Source organism: Lytechinus variegatus, chromosome 8 (genome assembly GCF_018143015.1).
Source record: "Lytechinus variegatus isolate NC3 chromosome 8, Lvar_3.0, whole genome shotgun sequence".
NCBI classification, from domain to species: domain Eukaryota; kingdom Metazoa; phylum Echinodermata; class Echinoidea; order Temnopleuroida; family Toxopneustidae; genus Lytechinus; species Lytechinus variegatus.
In genome coordinates, this window is record NC_054747.1 from 16,206,041 (window position 1) to 16,224,057 (window position 18,017).

General features: G+C 37.1%; 1 protein-coding gene across 1 annotated transcript in view; it reads left to right on the plus strand.

The window, feature by feature from the left end:
- Nucleotides 1-2,938: 2,938 nt before the first annotated feature.
- The window catches only part of LOC121420050, a 63,224-nt gene continuing 48,145 nt past the window's right edge, over nt 2,939-18,017 (plus strand). Inside the window, exons 1-5 of the mRNA XM_041614576.1 lie at nt 2,939-3,100; nt 7,465-8,231; nt 8,879-9,090; nt 13,392-13,563; nt 14,988-15,097. Coding sequence (XP_041470510.1) covers nt 7,529-8,231; nt 8,879-9,090; nt 13,392-13,563; nt 14,988-15,097 — 1,197 coding nt within the window. The 5' untranslated portion in view covers nt 2,939-3,100; nt 7,465-7,528. The remainder of the gene's footprint in view (nt 3,101-7,464; nt 8,232-8,878; nt 9,091-13,391; nt 13,564-14,987; nt 15,098-18,017) is intronic.

Genomic DNA, 18,017 nt, shown 5'->3' on the forward strand with positions numbered 1-18,017 from the left:
TGAAAATCAAAGAAGCAGATCAAAAGTTTGAGAAAAATTAAATAAATAATAAGAAAGTTATGAGCATTTGAAGTTTAGATCATTTTTGCAATGTAGATCCACTCATTGGCAATGGGACAAAGGTGTGTGATGTCACATGTTAACAACTTTCCCATTACTTTTGTATAAATTTCACTTAAACTGCCTTTTTTATCACTTCTGTCGATAGATCATGTATTATTTCTATAGGAGGGCATGCAATACAGATTTTCAAAGAATACATTATTGAAAAAGGAGTTTGTTCCACCATAAGAAAGAGCAAGAAGAAACATTTTTTTTTTTTTGGGGGGGGGTGTTGTATATATTGTATAGCTCATCACAGGGAAAGTTGTTCACATGTGACATGTTACTTCTTTGTCGCATTGCCAATGGGATGGGATGGTCCGGGCTGAAAATGTTTATATCTTAATACATAGAATAGAATCCACCAAGGAAAATGCCAAAAATTTCATCAAAACCGGATAACAAATAATAAAGTTATTGAAGTTTAAAGTTTAGCAATATTTTGTGAAAACAGTTGTCATGAATATTCATTAGGTGGGCTGATGATGTCACATCTCCACTTTCCGTTTTCTTATGTTATTACATAAAATCAAATTTTTTCATTATTTCATACTTGTGTGAATAATATGTCTCCCTTATAGTGAAATAAGTTGCAGCAATAAATTTGAATGAACCTAATTTAATGTAATAAAATGCAAAAGAACAAGTGGAGATGTGACATCAGCCCACTTAATGAATATTCAAGACGACTGTTTTCACAAAATATTGCTTAACTTTACAGTTCAATAACTTTGTTGTTTGTTATCTGATTTGATGAAATTTTCGGCATTCTGCTCTGTGAATTCTACTCTATTTATTAAGCTATACTTACTTTCAGCCCGGACCATCCCTTTTAATGTAGACCGAGAAAGGGAGAGGAAGAGATATAAGGGGTAAACAAGAGAGGGGAGAAATATGGAGCAGGGTAACAGAGCAGATAGAGATTGAATAGAAAATGGTTTGTTAGAAAAGGTTAGGAAAGTATGAAAGCAGCAAACCTTGATTAAAGTTATGAAACAAATACTCGGCAAACATTTGATATGGGGGAAAAATTGAGCCCACTGATTATTGATCAAGAGATAGAAAAATGAGAAACTTTAAGAGGAAGGGATGAAGGCCGGGAAAGAGAGAGAGATGAAAGATGGGTGAGTGAGAAGAGAGGTGCAGTGAGGAGAGAGAGAAAAAGGCGATGGGATGGCAAGTAAAAGAGAAAGGCCCGTATCCTGAGGTCATGTTCAAGTTAGACTATGGTCTTACTCTGTGCTAAAATTATGGGAAGTCAAAAGTGTCAATTTTTTTATTAAGTCGTTTGTCTCTTATGTTTACTGTGCTTTTTCCTGATTAATTAATGATGAAGACATTCGTCTACTTATACTTCCTAGACAATTATGAATGATTTGAGAGCCGAATGAGCTGAAATATGATATCTCTACTGTAAGTGATTTATGTAACAATTGGCTATCCATACTTAAACCACAACTTTAAACCTGCACTGTAAAATGAAGTGCTAATTTAGCACTTACAGTCCTTGTATAAGGACTGTGCTGATTTTCTAGTTCAAATTTAAACTAGAAAATCAACACTCGTAGTGCAGTCACTATACAAGCACTGTAAGTGCTAAATTAGCACTTTATTTTTTACAGTGTGAGTTTAAGTTAAACCCGACTTCAGAATACAGGTGAAAGAGGTGTTGGTAAAATGAGAGGAAGAGGGAGGAAGGGGGGGAGAGGACTTGAAGGGTGGGGATTGAGGGTTGAAGTTAAAGAGATGAAAGAGGGGTGGGTGAAGTGAGAAGTAGAGTAAGATGGTGGGGAGTAGCAGAATTAGAGAGAAATAGGTGCATAGAGGGGTTGGGAGAGAGAGAGAGGGATATAGAGAGATGTACAAGAGAGAAAGGGATCAAGAAAGGTATTGTGAGTGAGAAAGTTACCAGTAAGAGAAGGAGAGGGGTCGTGTGGTCTGATGGTTAGAGCATTATACTCATGACTGTAAGTGTGAGTTTGAATCCTTACTCAACCATTATCTCCACTTTAACCAAAAAGGCCCGAGAGTAATTTCTGTCGTCTATAAGGTCAGCCACTATAATGACTGATTAATTTAGACCTGAAAGCTTTCCTGTGTAATTTGTTTTACATTTAACAGCTTGACGTTTTTCAGCGGAAAGCTGCTTTGCCAAGTTCCTCCAGGAGTTACTTCAACCAAAAAAAAAAAAAAAAACAGAAACAGGGAGAGAGACTCTGAGAAGCTGAGAAGGGCGTAAAGAACGAGATGTGTGTGTGTGTGAGAGAGAGAGGGTGGGGGAGGATAACTGGGGAGAAAAGGAAAAATAGAAAAAGAGAAGCAGATGGAGAGAAAAGAAAGAGTAGAAAAAACAGATGTTGGCAAGGAAAATAGTAAGAAAATGATTTATAATAAATTTGGAGATACTTCATGAATCAAAGAGTATTATCAATTTGTATTTGAGGAAAATACAAGTGGCATGAGCATCCTTTTAAAACAATTATGAAGAATGAAAAAAAAAATCAGAACAAGAACTTTTCGCCTATCACTATTAATAAAATACTTAAAGTTAATATTACTGATAAAAGGAAATAATTTTATTTGTGGTTTAACAATTATGGTGGATAAAATTAAAAGTTACTTTGCATAATCAAACAGTGATTAACTATGATTTTCTTTCCCGACCTTGAATATTTCTGATCAGTTAAGAAAAAAAACAGGCTGCTGATGCTATTGCAGTGTGGACGGAGAGGCTTGGAGAACGCAATTTATGTTGAAGTGCTCTGGTACTTGACACCTGTTCACAGCATTTGGTGATTAAGTGGCTCCGTCGACCACTTTCTGATCTTGTGTGGCGCACACACACACGCCACAGAACAGAGAATCCACATAATTTCCACTGCACTGCGTGCTTACACCGTGTATTACACGGGATGTCAGCTGCACTGCATCCGCACGTAATAGTTTGATTAACATTCGGTGAAGACAGAACTAACTCACAGCAAGTGAAAACAAACAGGTAATTATCACTCTCCTAGACTTGTTAATCACACTTGTAGTGTAATACATGTTGTGTTGTCGGAATGTATTATTGTCTTTACCATTTTATCAACGAAAGCGCTAGGTATCTGGAAAGGGAATACGTTCGGGGATGCCTCTTCGAGTGTGCTCGGCGTATAATGTTTACGCATGCATCCTCTGTTTGCAGACGGTGTACGTGCCTATATGAATGGATGCGGTTTTGAAGAAAGCGGGGAATGGAGATGTGTAGTAACTTATATATTGCAGTGCGTGTATCGAAGTGGCCAAAATATGTTTGTTCTTGTATATTCAATGTGTGTTTGCATGATATCTATTTCTAAAAGCCAATTTGTGAATAAATTATAAGCCGTGAGAGATCTTGCACAAGTCTGCATGTAGTGTGTTATTGCTATTGGAAGGAAATCTGGTGGATGACCTATACAGTGCGTCCCAAAAAAAACTATACACTTTTGAAATGGCTGCCAAATAAGAAATGTAGCATTTTGGGGGAAAAGACTTATAGATATGGAAAGCCAATAAAGTCAACTTTCAAATGACACCAAAAAGTTGGAAAATTATTCATGCTTGAGCGAGCACTGCCCACTGAAACAGAGGGTATGCAAATTAGGGTGGGCTGGAATTAGCCTTCCAATTTCTTTCAGATTTTTTGTTTGGTACTTGCAAAGTTGAAGGTTATTTGGTGAGTTAAAGATCAGATGTTATCAGTTTGTTATTTGTGAAAATTTCATACGTTATTAAATTGAAATTTAATGCATGAGTGATCATGAATTGCAATTTTTAGTGCAGCTTTATCATGTGGATCTTAACAATGTGTTCATGACAGTCAGGAGAAGAGGGGGTAATATGACTTAGGTAGGTGAAGTAAGTTGATGGGCTTAAGGTCAACAGAACATTTAGCAACCCCTCCCTCCATCTTTACCCCCTCCCCCCACTTCTCTCCTCCTGGGAGACTAAGCTTGGCTAGGCTGGGCAGGAATTAGTCATACAGTTTTTTGAGAGGTTAGTCCTTTGGAACTTACAAAGCTAAGGGTGTTCTGCTATTCATGAGTGAGATAAGTTTTGGTTTTAATAGGCAAATTTCATGAATTTCTCAATTGAAATGTACTGCATGAGTGAACAGGAATTGCAATTTTAGTGTAGCATATTCATCTTGTGGACATCAGAAGTGTGTTCATGAGAGTCAGAGTAATGTGATGGTACATGTACCTGTTACAAGTAAGAGGGCGAGGTATGCTAAGACTTGGTTAAAAGGGCATTCCTCTTCATTTTGTCCTTTTACAAATCAAAAGTCATAGGTACCCTCCCCTCTTCACCTCCATTTTCCAGCCCCCCCCCCTCTCTCTCTCTCTCTGTCTCATCTCCTGGATTGTAGCCTTTTCAAAACTTAACTGCCAAGTGACCGGTGGCTGATGGTCAGTTTGAATGATTACCAAAAAAATTTAATGATTATGATGATTAATGAAATAATTTATTGGAAAAAAATGAATGTTTTATTGATCATATTGCACATTGAATGAGTTAATGTACTGATAAATTGTTGATTGAATGATTGATAGGAAAAAAGTTGATGCCCTAATTCAGAATTAATCATTAAACCAACATTCTGCTCTGGACTTAATTCACACGTACATAATAGCCATCAGTCTCTCAACAGGAGGGGAGGGTGGGAAAGAGGGAGGGGGCGGGGCTGAATGTTCTGTTGACCCTTATTCCATCAACCTACTTCTCCCACTTAAGCCCTATCTCACCCCCTATTCTCCCGACTGGCCGACTCCCATGAACACATTGCTGAGATCGCCATGATAAAGTTGAAATGCTGCCCCAAAAGAGATCCAAATGATAAAGCTGAAGTGCTGCTCCAAAAGTGTAATTTGTGTTCACTCATGCATAAAAGTTCAATTTAATAACTTAAAAAATTTGCTTAAGCTATCAAAACTGATCAAGGCTGATCATCAATTTATCACAACGCCCTTAACTTTGCAAGTTCGAAATGATTTGCCTCTCAACATCTGAAATAAATTGGAAGGCTAATTCCAGCCCACCCTAATTTTCATACCCTTTGTTTCAGTGGGCAGTGCTCGCTCAAGCATTAATATTTTTCCAACTTTTTGGTGTCATTTGAAAGTTGACTTCATTGGCTTTCCATATATGAGAGTCTTTTTCCCCAAAGTGCTAGATTTTTTATTTGGCGGCCATTTCAAAAGTGTATAGTTTTTTTTGGGACGCGCTGTATATCATTGCCATGGTGATGTGATGAAGGTGATGGTCATTTCATGACGACAGTGTTGGTGATGATATTGATAGCGATTATGATAATGATGGTTATGGCGGAGCTGATGTTATTTCTGGAATGATTTGGCTGAAGTTAGAGGCTGGAAATGTATACAGATATTTTACGCCCCTAAAACTCAGGATTACCTTATTAACATTGTTAGTGGTGGTGATGGTAGAATTTATATCAAAATTCCTCTAAAAGGTGTTCTTATCTATGCACCCTTTTGACAGCAATATTACAAAAAAGAGACATGTATTTACCCCCCATGCCCCCCTCCTATTCAGGCTAACTGTTTTGTGACTCCCCTTTGTTTCACATGTTTATCTTGTTATTTCTCCCATTCTTTTCCCACCCCATATCTCCCGTCCTTACCCCCCCTCCCCCTCTATTAAACCTCATGGGTGCTTTCATTCTCAATTCCTCCTTTTTATTTCCCTCTCTCTTACCTCACTATAACTTCAATCTCCTCTCCCTTATTCCTTCTCCCTTTTAAATACCCTCATACTACACCTCCGCTCTATCTCTTCCAGCTCCATGCATCATTGTCTATTATCAGCTTCCTTTCACTCTATTCCCATTAAATATGTATAGATTTCCCTATTTTCACTGCATTCTCTGTCTTCCAGTAGGCTTACGACGCAGTCCCTAATAAGTACCTGTAGAATTCACTCAAGTTTTGTGTGGTTATTTGCTGTGATAAAAGTCTGATTGATTCGATATAAGCAATTAACTTTTTTTTCACCATATATCTTTTGTTCGCATGTAATTTTGAGTTTCCTTTATTCAATTTTGCTATTTATTGGTTATATAAAGTCTGTAAATAAATAAGTTTTATTTATTTGACTTAATCATGCATTGACCTCAGAAATAGCAGTTTGTAAAATGAGGGTATTGAAATAAATTTGGATTTTTTTTCAAATAACATATATATATATTTATTTTGATTCAGCGTAATCTTGATAACAAAATGCAAATGGAAAAGTGATAGTGTTAGTTTTTCACTTTCATTACAAAGTTAAATTCCTGATTGAGTAAGTTGTAACTCAAATTTTCTGATAAACAATATTTTTTTCTGGTACGACTCTTCAGTGAAGTGTTACCTGGAAAAAAGTACATACTACATCTTGAAATTTGCTAAAAATATACTTATTCATTTTTAGAACTCTTTTGCATGATTAGTTCCATTTTGAATGGAAAATTGTGCAAGTGAAGTATCTACCTACCTACTACAAACGGTGTTAAAAGAATCTATGCATAATATGGCTAAAAGTGATTGGTTAACATTGGTTTGACTTTTAAAAAATCTGAGCTAGAAGGTCACACTTGTCACCTGTGTCTGTGATATGTTACAAAAATGAAGGCCAGAAAAAATTGCGTTGAAATAATTATTAAGTGCTTCAAAAATTGAAATATAAAGTGACCGGAAACACCATCTTAATATTTGTTTGTTTTTTTATTAATGCCCACAATCATTATATTGATTATTATGGCATATGAACATCAAGATTGACTTGACCTGATTTCATCCCATACACTTATGTGTACTGTTTTTAGATGTCTATAAGACGCCTATTTACAAAATCAGGGTTTGCCTTGTAGTTTTGGCTTTTCATTCTCAATAACGGTTGTTTTCAGGGTTCATTAGTTCTAATACATGCACTTGTACACATGTTTCATCTTGGTTTGAGAATTTTTTTAAATCTGCTGCTCACAAAGTTAAACAATACCTTTAAATATACTTCTTTCTGTATTTTACACCTGATTGGGATGTCAATACAAGAGCTTTTAGATTAAAACGGGAGAGATTTGTTATCCATTTCCAGTATTTTCAACTGTTTTACAATCTCTTGATTGCCAGAAGAAAGAATCCAATTTTAGTTACATCTGGGTCCTACTCCTTTAACAAAAAGGATACATCAAATTGTTCAACTAAGTGTAACTGTGGATATGTGACTATGTACAAAAAAAGTTACAATTCATTGTAATTTTGTAAATTTTGAGTTATTTCTTTGTTAAAGTCTCAGGAGAAAGAATTATGGACCATTTCATCTTCTTCTGTCTTTCAGATATTGACCAACCTTAAAGTCACCATGACTGCCTCTGTTCTGTGATCCCTTGTTGCTTTGGAGTATGACAGCGCCTATGACAGCAGTCGGTATGGGAAATCAGCGCTACTTTGACGTCTACCTGGATGATCCAAGCTCCAGCGAAGAAGATGAATACATTGACCTCAGTCGACCTTTGATGTCGCCAAGGAAGTTTCCTCACAGAATACCTTCACGTCCCACCCCAGTGAAAACGAACACACCAGACACAAAACTTCCCAAACGCAAGCCAGTATGGTACTTCAAGAGGAAGAAGGATTGCCTCCAAGCTTTTTATATTGTCATGATTATCATGGTGATTGTTATATTTGCCTTAGTTTTGATGAGGATCTTGAACGATGCATCCAAACACAGGACAAGTGACGATAAGAAACAGAGTCATCTGACAGCCATTGCTGCACTTGGGAACTTTGCCATGAGTAGGCCTTTCGGGATCAACGTTAATTTGAAGCCCACAGCAAAGCCCACTTTGTCTTCCATTGTGATAGAGCCTTCAGAGGCTATTCCAAAGACTCCAACAGTTGCCAGTCATGGAGAAAAATCAAAAGTGGATGAAGATGTTGAAGAACCAAAACAAGAGCCTCAAAGAAAAGTACTTCCTTGTACCAAATATACTGTACAGGATGTCTGGGTTCAGAACATTCCGCAGCTACAGCTTGAGTCGGGCATTCGACTCCTAGATGTCAACCAGGATGGTGTGCTGGATGCGATCATAGGATTTTCCACAGGTAGTGCCTCATCATCTTATTTGCATCCTCCCTTGGAAACAATGCCTGCTTGCTTAAAAAAGAAGGGGCATTTTATTTTAGGAGTATTTACAAATATCGGAACAATGGCATCACATGGTTGGGATTGATAATTTATTTTAACATGTTGCTTTCACATAGATTGTTTTCTGTCATCTTTTTTGATCTACGGTTTCTTTTCTGGGGATCTTGATTATCAACAATGAAAACTTTTATTTTTATTATCAGTATTGGTTAAGGCTTATTTCACCGACATGTTCACGCCAATTCCTCAGTTTTCAAGTCTTAAGGCCTGGTCACACTGGCCCGAGCATTGTTGGAGCGGTCGTGGAGCGGAAAGAAAAAATCATCACCGCTCGCTACCGTTCACCATTTTCGATTTCGATTGTTGTTTTTTTTTTTTTCGATTTTTCCTCAATTTTGGGAGCGAAATTCGGACCCTCCCTACCGCTCCATGACCGCTCCAACAACACTTGGGCGGTGTGACCAGGCCTTTAGATATTGTCCTTAGTACATTACGTAATTCGATTTGTCCTATGTAAACTATTTCTAATTTGAATCTGAATTTCAAACTTCGAGAGGTTAGGTTGGGAAATCAGTGAGAACAATTATTATCTCCCTCTCCACAGATGCCACTGCCTATTTTGCCGACCAGTACCTGATGTGTTCTATCTACTTCAATGGAACGGTTCCTTGTTTTGGAGGAGTTCTTGCCCTGGACGGCATCACTGGTCAGGAACTCTGGAGGCACTATTCAAGTATGGAGGTCTTTGCTGTTAACTGCAATGGTGACCTGACGGGAGATCGGGTCAATGACTGTGCCATAGCAGGCAGGGCTGGGGTAAGTTCAGTCATTAGTCCAGAGTTTAAATTCTGCATTTGTCCTGTTGAGTAGGTGTCATCAGAACCACTTTAGACTTACATGTAGGGCAATCACCCTTATCCCTCTCTCCGTTGCATATCTGGAAAACCTTGTCAGGAGGAGCCCCCCCCCAAAAAAAAAAAAAAAAAAACCTGGAGCAATCATCAAAGACAGTTTCTGACAAGCACCAAAGCAAGTATCAAGCTTCTGTCAGGAGGAACACCCTGCCACCTGCTCTTCCTTGAGGTGTGCTAATGCCACCTCCCTCCTCTTTGAATTGAATGCATCCTACGTCCTCAACCCAACCCACCTCCTATTCTTCCCTGCTTGCTTCTTCTATGTCTTCATTGGCTTTCCTGTGCTAATCGATGCCCCCTCCCAATTGAAATGTCTTTAAAATATTCCTTATGACTGCTGCTGCTGCTACTACTGCTACTACTGCTGCTCGATCCTGCTGCTACTACTACTATTATTACTACTACTACTACTACTACTATACTACTACTACTACTACTACTACTACTACTACTACTGCTACTACTACTATACTACTACTACTACTGCTACTACTGCTACTACTGCTACTACTACTACTACTACTACTACTACTACTACTACTACTACATGTACTACTACTACTACTACTACTACTTCTACTCCTCCTTCTCATACTACTACTACTACTATACTACTACTACTACTACTACTACTATACTACTACTACTGCTACTACTACTATTACTACTACTACTACTACTACAACAACAACAAATTACTACTACAATGTCCAACTATATGTATTACACTATTTCCAGATCTGCAGATACCACCACTCATAGATTATGCAGAAAGTTGCAATCTTAAGAGATATTGATGGCTAGAAGCAAAAACTTATTACAGCTAAAAGAAAAATGGTCTCAGAGCAATGTGCATTTAATGAGTAAAGACATTTATACAGCAATCTGTGCTAAGAATACATATTGTTTGGTCATATGAATCTTGTTATGAGTTTAGTCAGCACTTGTAGGTATATCCCTTCTACTTTGTCAAAGATCCCTTTGAATAAAAGTAGTTCCATGCATGAAAGTCTATTCATAAGCTTTTTGTTGTTTTCAATGTGTGTCTTTAAGTCTGTAATATGCCTTAGACTTATCGAAAAGTCCAACATTATGTGACCATAACATAATTATAGAATAAAATCTAGACATGTCTGGTTTGCTATGTACACTGCATACTTTGTCATTGTGCTTGTATGCATCAAACTGTACAGTGATTGATGCACTGAATCGTTTTCAAAAGGAGACCAAAAATGTTTTTAAAAGGACCTCTTCAAGCTTGGCTAGTTCCCTTTATGAAGGCAAGGCTTTTATCCCCCATGATTTCAGCTGAGCTTGGTATGGCTTTTATGGGATTTCTATTGTTCGGGGTCAGGTTTTGGAAACTTGACAAAGTAAATCCCTTCAGTAGTTTAGGGTGTGCAGTCTGAAAGTGTGGATGTGTTATGCATTCTATTCAAATCTCTTGTACATCTCCAGGTACCCGTATTGTGCTATTCAGATAAATGTTATATTTATGTGAGGCTCGGGAGAGAATTTGTTTAAATCAGAAAATGATCAGGTTCCCATCATCTTCCCATGACCTCCTTTATTCATGGATTAATGATTTTAATACCTCCATCATAGCAACTTTGCTGGAAGCATTATTAATGCTAATTCCTTTCGATTTACTCTTTATTATGCCCTCATTCCCTAATTCCATTTTCCATTCTATGCCCATAATTGAGTTTAACTTCAAGACCATGATCTTAAATTATGTTGATGAACTATTAAACCAAGTGTCAGAACTTCATTTAGAATTTAGATATAGTTATATTTTGTGTATGATTTTTGGTAGCAATGCATTATTTGCCATTACCACCTTAGTTTTTTAATAGATGGTACATAAGTAATATATAGGTAGGCTTTGGAGTATCAAAACATTTTTATGCTTTTCACACTGCACTTCCTTAACCCTAGGAAATTGATAGGGCTAAGGGTGAGGGTCTTGGCCCCTCCAATATCCTGGGGTTTAGCTTAGCCCACTTCGTTTTCATTTTAGCAAAGTTGGCTAGCAAAGTAAATAGTACGGTACTATCTGGCCCTGCAAAAAAGCAGGGTTAGCCACTTTATTGTGGTACTAGCACCACAATTGCGTTGCCAAGAGGTGCAATGTGAAACAAAACTGGGCTAAGGAAAAGTGGGGCTTTTTCCAATCACAGAAGTTGAAATTGCATGTTAATTGCACTCTGTATGGTAAAATCATCAATATTCATGAGCTGTGTGATAGTCTTGGGTTAAGGTGTTAAACTTCTGCTAAGCAAATAGTATGGGGTTAAGAAAGACAGTGTTGAATCCAAAGAAAATAAAAATAGCATCGGGTTAAGGATAGTCCGGGGTGAAGGATAGTATGGGGTTACGGAAATGCAGTGTGAAAAGCATATATGTTACCCCAAAACCTGCAATGACAGTGGGTAAACATGCACACTCAAGCTTCAGAGCATAAGGTAATATTTGTTTGGGATAAAAGTTTGAAAGATATGGATGACCTGCTTTCTACCCGGGTCATGGGAAAATATATATAACCCTTTGTCAATACCATTCAAATGAAGTGAGTGGATGTAAAAAAGGAAAACAAGTATGATAAACAGCAAATTGCAATACTGAATTGCAAAGTATGTAAAATTCTTTATCAGCTTCTGGTGGCACTTTGTCACGAGCAAGCTATGATAATTTAGAGCATCACCAATTTTCATGTGTTCTAGAAAACAGAGACGAATCAGTTCAGGTTCCCATATCCTAAAAAGAGTTGTGTTTGATGCTATCAGTCTCAACTTTATATGGAAATCCATCCATATCATATGCCTACTTTTTTCTACAGAAAATTTCTCCACAGTAAACAAAGAGAATCACACTGAATCTTCACAAGAACAATGGATGTATGAATATAATTATATCAAATGTAGAAAACTTTTTGAAGTAATTTGCATTTAAGATGTTCATGTTGCTGGCCATCCATGGTTGTGGTTGATTGAATCAATTGCAACTTTTATGTTACACGGGGCCCGGGTCCCATTTACAAATAGGGCTGGGGGAATTAGGCAAACATTCTTTAAGGAGGTGCCCATGTGTGCATACGTTTCAGATTTTCATTATTATAGATCAATGTTCAGTTATATATTCTCCGTCTTTACACTGTAGGCCTATATATTACAAGAAATGTATTGAAAATGTTGATTTACCTTCAAGCATTAGATTAAAATCCATTAATGCTGAAAATGTTAATATATTTCTCAACGATTTGTCACTAAATTCATTATTATTCCCATTTGCTTTTTATTTTAAAAGAAAAACATTTCTAGATACATTTTTATGTATCTATTGAGAAAAAAAGGAATAATTTCAGTTTTGTAATTTTTCAAAATGAAGACTTATTTAATATTATTCCTCATAGCCATATGAAGCAAGTAAGAGGAAAAATATTTGAAGCCCTCCTCCAGCAATAGCAAAAGAATTGTAAATTTTATTTTATAGGCACAAGTTTTCAGGATTCAAGAAGGCCCTGCCTGTTGGATGTTGGAATAATAATAATAGGAATTTATATATTAATATTGGATTTGTATAGCACACGTATCCACCTTGCTAGGTGCTCAAGGCGCTCCTATATTACCCTGGCTTAGCTAGTCTACCGATTCTAATGCACACAGCTTTTGAGGAATTTCTTCCTGCGGGTACCCGTTCACCTCACCTGGGTTGAGTGCAGCACAGTGTGGATAAATTTCTTGCTGAAGGAAAACATGCCGTGGCTAGGATTCAAACCCATGACCTTCTGTTTGAAAAGCGAGATTCAGAACCACTAGACCATGACGCACCCACATAACGCCATCTATCTAGAAAATATTCTATTCTGAAGCACTATGTTTATTATTATTACCCTGGTTTTAGCTCATGCTTTCAGCATTCGGCGCATTCAAGGAATTTTCCTGCCGGGTACCCATTCACCTCACCTGGGTTGAGTGCAGCACAATGTGGATTCATTTCTTGCTGAAGGAATTATGCCAGAGGCCTGCTGTGTGCATTTTACAATGCTTATGTCATGTTCTGAATCTTCAGATTGTTTTTTTGATGATCATATCTTATTTTTTACACAGTTTACAAGACATTTTTATTTTCACTATTTTCATGCAACAATGTTATGAGTCATTTTGCAAATCAAGTGTCCTATTCTTATTTGTTCTACATCAGGTTATGGAAGCAGTCGATGGCACAAGTGGGAAGCTACTGTGGAAGTACCATGTTCAAGAACCGGGCGAGGCTCTTAGCAACTTCTACACTGCACAGTTTATACATGATGTCAATGGGGATGGAGTCCGAGACTTGCTCAATGCCCTCGGGGGTGATCCTGTGAGAGAGCCAGGTAAATATTGCTTTAAAGTTTGCTTAACCCATTGTATTTCTGAATGATTTTGCTCTAAGAAATGTTTTTCATTGACCCCAGCCTGCATATATGTGGGACAATGCTCCAATGTGTTCTGATACAGTCAATTGTCCTCTAGCAAGCACCTGTATAAATAATAATAATATTATATAGGATTTGTGTAACATACACATCCACCCTGTTAGGTGCTCCTATATTACCCCGGCTAAGCTAGTCTTCCGATTTCGGTGCTCACAGCTTTTAATGAATTTCCTTCTGCCGATACCCATTTACCTCACATGGGTTGAGTGCAGCACAATGTAGGTAAATTTCTTGCTGAAGGTAAACCCGCCATGGCTGGGAATCGAACCCTCGTCCCTCAGATTGAAAGACGCGAGTCTTGACCACTAGACCAAGACGCCTCAGTTATATAGCAGGACCATCTGTCTGAAGGGACCATGAATTTGATTTCACTTTCCCATTTGAGCATAAAAGCCACCTGCTAACCACTTTTCCTGTTACCCTTGAGTAGTCTTTATAGTATTCTACACCATTTGCTTTTGTGACAGTTTCTCTACTAAAAAATCCACATAATAATGGATTGACCAATTTCCACCCTGGATTTAACACCCTACCCTGAACCTAACCTTATATTACAGCTAACATTGCAACCCTAGCGCTACCCTAAAACTAACCCTACAAATTAGACGAAATGAAGCCTAGGCCTAGAGCAATTGTCACCCTTCATAGACATGTTACACAGTATTTACATTTTGTCTTACAATAACTTGTATAAAAACTACTCCAAGTATATTGCACCTAATAAATAGTGTCTATTTTTGTTATTGACATGGAATCCGGTCTGGCAACTTTAATTAAATGCAAGTCCAAGCTATTTTGAAATGGTTAGACATGGGATTTCTGTGCTTACCCAAACCTGCATATTTATTTGGTACTTTCTGGTAATTACTCTTTACCTGAAAAATGAAAATTTATTTGAGATCACTTATTTCATAGAGAATTTATGATGATTTAATTATCAGTAGCACATGTAACAAAAATGATTGTTTTCTGTTTTGAAGTTCCCTTTCTTCCCAAATTGCTCCAAATTGTAAAAAAAACAAAAAAAACTTACAGACATTGTAGTATTATTCACTTAGTTCACAAAGCTCTCTTAATTGTAAATACAAAGATAAACTTATATAAATTTAGTTTGAACATTTGGTAACATTGTAAGCATACTTTTTAAAATGTTAATACAAATTTTCCTTTTCTTTAATAATAGGTAAGGATTAGCAAATTAGCGAGAAATCCTGGAGGATGGATGCATCTCACACTTTTTCTAAAGCTGCCTTGTCAGTGTTGAGGATGGTAGCCATATATTAACATGTACCCTCTCTTATCCAATTTATCTTCTTGGCTAGGTGCTCCAGTGACCCATACTGGAAATGTAATGCTTCTGAGTGGCTTGGACGGTAGTGTCATCAGCATGTGTGGAGTACCTGATGGCATGGAATCATATTACTCTCCTCAGGTAAGATAGGGCCCTGTCTTACAAAGAGTCGCGATTGATGCGATCAACTACAACTATGGAAAGCCTGCCATGGCAACATCTAAAATGCATGCTTGTTCAAAATGTTTTCCATAATGATGTATACTCATACCCTCAGCATTGTTTTCAAATTCACTATCATGTCTCCTTGTTGACATAGGACATTGTGCAAAATTATTGAAGGAAAAATTCTGAAATTGATGGATTTCCATATAGTTGAGGTTCAATGTATCAGTTAAAACTCTTTGTAAGAGGGGACCCTGTTCATGCACATTGGTTTAAATTATACTATGATGCACTGTGGAAAAAAACTTCTTTTGGGAGGATTTTAGCAGTGCTTGACACTCTACAAATGTTAACCAAGTGACTACTAAATTCTCTAACTTCTATAGGCATTGTAAGGGAATCACATGCTGCTAGTAGGTAGTGGGTTATGGGAAATGAAAGTTGTTTTTCAGGAGGATGTTCTGTTGTGAATCACCTCCCACTATGAGATCCCCGGCCAAAATCTCTCCATACTCTCTCGTTATTAACTCATCAATGTCACGAATGGCCTCCAATTCGACTAATTTTCTACTTGGCCAAAATCACTCGTTTTTATCTCGTCAGGGTGAAAGGGGGTAGTTGTAAAAAAGTTGGAAAAAGGATATATTTGAGATTTTTCATACATCGTTGAGCCAATGGCGAAGGTCAGAGAACTTCAATTCCTCTCAAATTTTGACAACGGTCGTAAACCATTGCTGAATCACTAGAAACCGTCTCGATTTAATGTCCCTTTTTACGAGCGGCCGAAGGGCGCTCACTCCCCAGATAGGTCACCAAATAGTCTGTATATTCATACATTGGATTGGATATGATAATGGCATCGACCAACATGGCCAGCATTTTCTATTCTGCAAGTAATATAGTTAATGAATTAACAATGAAATGAATCAATGTATCATATACTTTAATTAATTTTTCCACCAACACCATTGTTTATTGTTTTTTTATCTGACATTCCCACCAATTTGGTCTGGACAAACAACTGTACGTAGACTATGAAGTCTGGCCCCGATATAAATAGAAGGTCACTGGTCTGGGTGAAGTATAGAAATTAGCTAATCATGATTATTTCCCTAACTCATTTACATGATATCGACTAAACATGTAAAAAAATGAATAGAGTATGAAATTTCATGTTAAAACAAACTTTAAACGAAGGAAATTGATGCACGAGAAGTCGACTTTCTGCACATGGAACATAGCCTCATGTCAAGACTTTTGGTATCGGTTTATTATTTTGTTCTTTTGGTGGCAGCCCCATAATAAGGCTATTTCTGCTGCCTTCTGAGCTGTCTCCTCATTTCACAAATCATTTCGATTTCTTGTGTATCTCTCGCATGAAGAAATATTAAGCTTACCAACTAAAACTTTTAAAGCAATTTCCGCCAACATCTAAATAATTCTGGCACTATGGTGGTTGTAGCAGGGTTTTTTTTTTCAATAAACCTCGCCTGAATTGAATTAAATCAGTGGCGTAATGACCCCCCCCCAAAAAAAAAAAAAATAATAATAAATGAGGGAGCTGTATAGCTTTTCGGGTATATTAATGAAAAAGATTTCAACATTTCAAAACAAATTTACGATATTGTGATAAATGTTGGCATAATACTCAAATAATAAATTTGACACTTCTCTATTTTTTCATTCTTAATCGTGATTTTAATTTCTTTTGGGGTGGGGGGTAAAGCGCCCCAAGTAGGGGGGGGGGGCATCTGTGCGCCACTGAAATGATAAAGCTTTAAGTTGAGCTCCCCCACCAAACTTCGAGGAAAAGGGGCCCAACTGCATAAGGCTCTAAAATACCATAAACACGATTCCACCTATTATAATGATCATGGTACTGCATCCGTATTCATTGAAAATATTACGCAAGCTTTGTTTTCAAGAAAAAAAAATAATAAAAATTATTTTTAAATCATTAAATAATTGATTTACTTATTTATTCAATCATTTATCTATTTTCATGTACAATGAAAATGTTCAGGACAGGCCTAACGGAAGAGCTGTTTTGATTAAATGCAGAGACGCAGTCATGTGAAAATTACATTTATTTCTTGACGTTTGTTTAGAGAACCTCTATTCGTATGCTTATAGTATGCAAATATATTTCTTTCAGGAAGGATTTCCCTTAAATTAATACAATATTAGGTCTATAGGATATATATATATATATATTCTCAAGCATCAATGCGCTCCGCTGGTCATGCATTCTATATTTGTACAGGTCTAGAATTCACTGTTAGAAAAAATAGAAGAAGTTCCTGCAGCAGAGTCTCGAGAACACCTGTAATCTTACCGAATTGCGTAATCTTACAGGAAATTGGTATTTGATGTATGGAATCTTACAAATTTCCTTGAATAAAACACCCTTTTCCCCTTTTTAAACAGACCTGTTCTGTTAAATTGCAGAAAAATACTTGTTTTATGAATTTACAGAATGATTATTACGCAATTCGGTAAGATTACAGGTGTTCTCGAGACTCTGCTGCAGGAACTTCTTTTATTTTTTCTAACAGTGTTGGTATACATTAAATTGTCATCGCCATGAGAGTCATGTACAGACGCTGGCGCAAAAGCATATTGAAATTCCTCAGTTTATTTTTTCATTGGGTAACTCCCGCCACCACTTATGGCAGTTACACTATACGGGCGAAATTTTGAGTTATTTCATATCCTTGGTTTCGCCATGGACACATCCGTTGAGAATACACGCATGTATGTGAAAGAGGATAGAGAAAGGGAGAGATGCGTGATTGATTCAATCCATATGTTGGCATTTCATTGTAAGTTTGTGCTCCAACTCTTGGAGCTTGGAGTGTGGTAATATCTGTTAATAGTTCTATGGTAATATTGATAG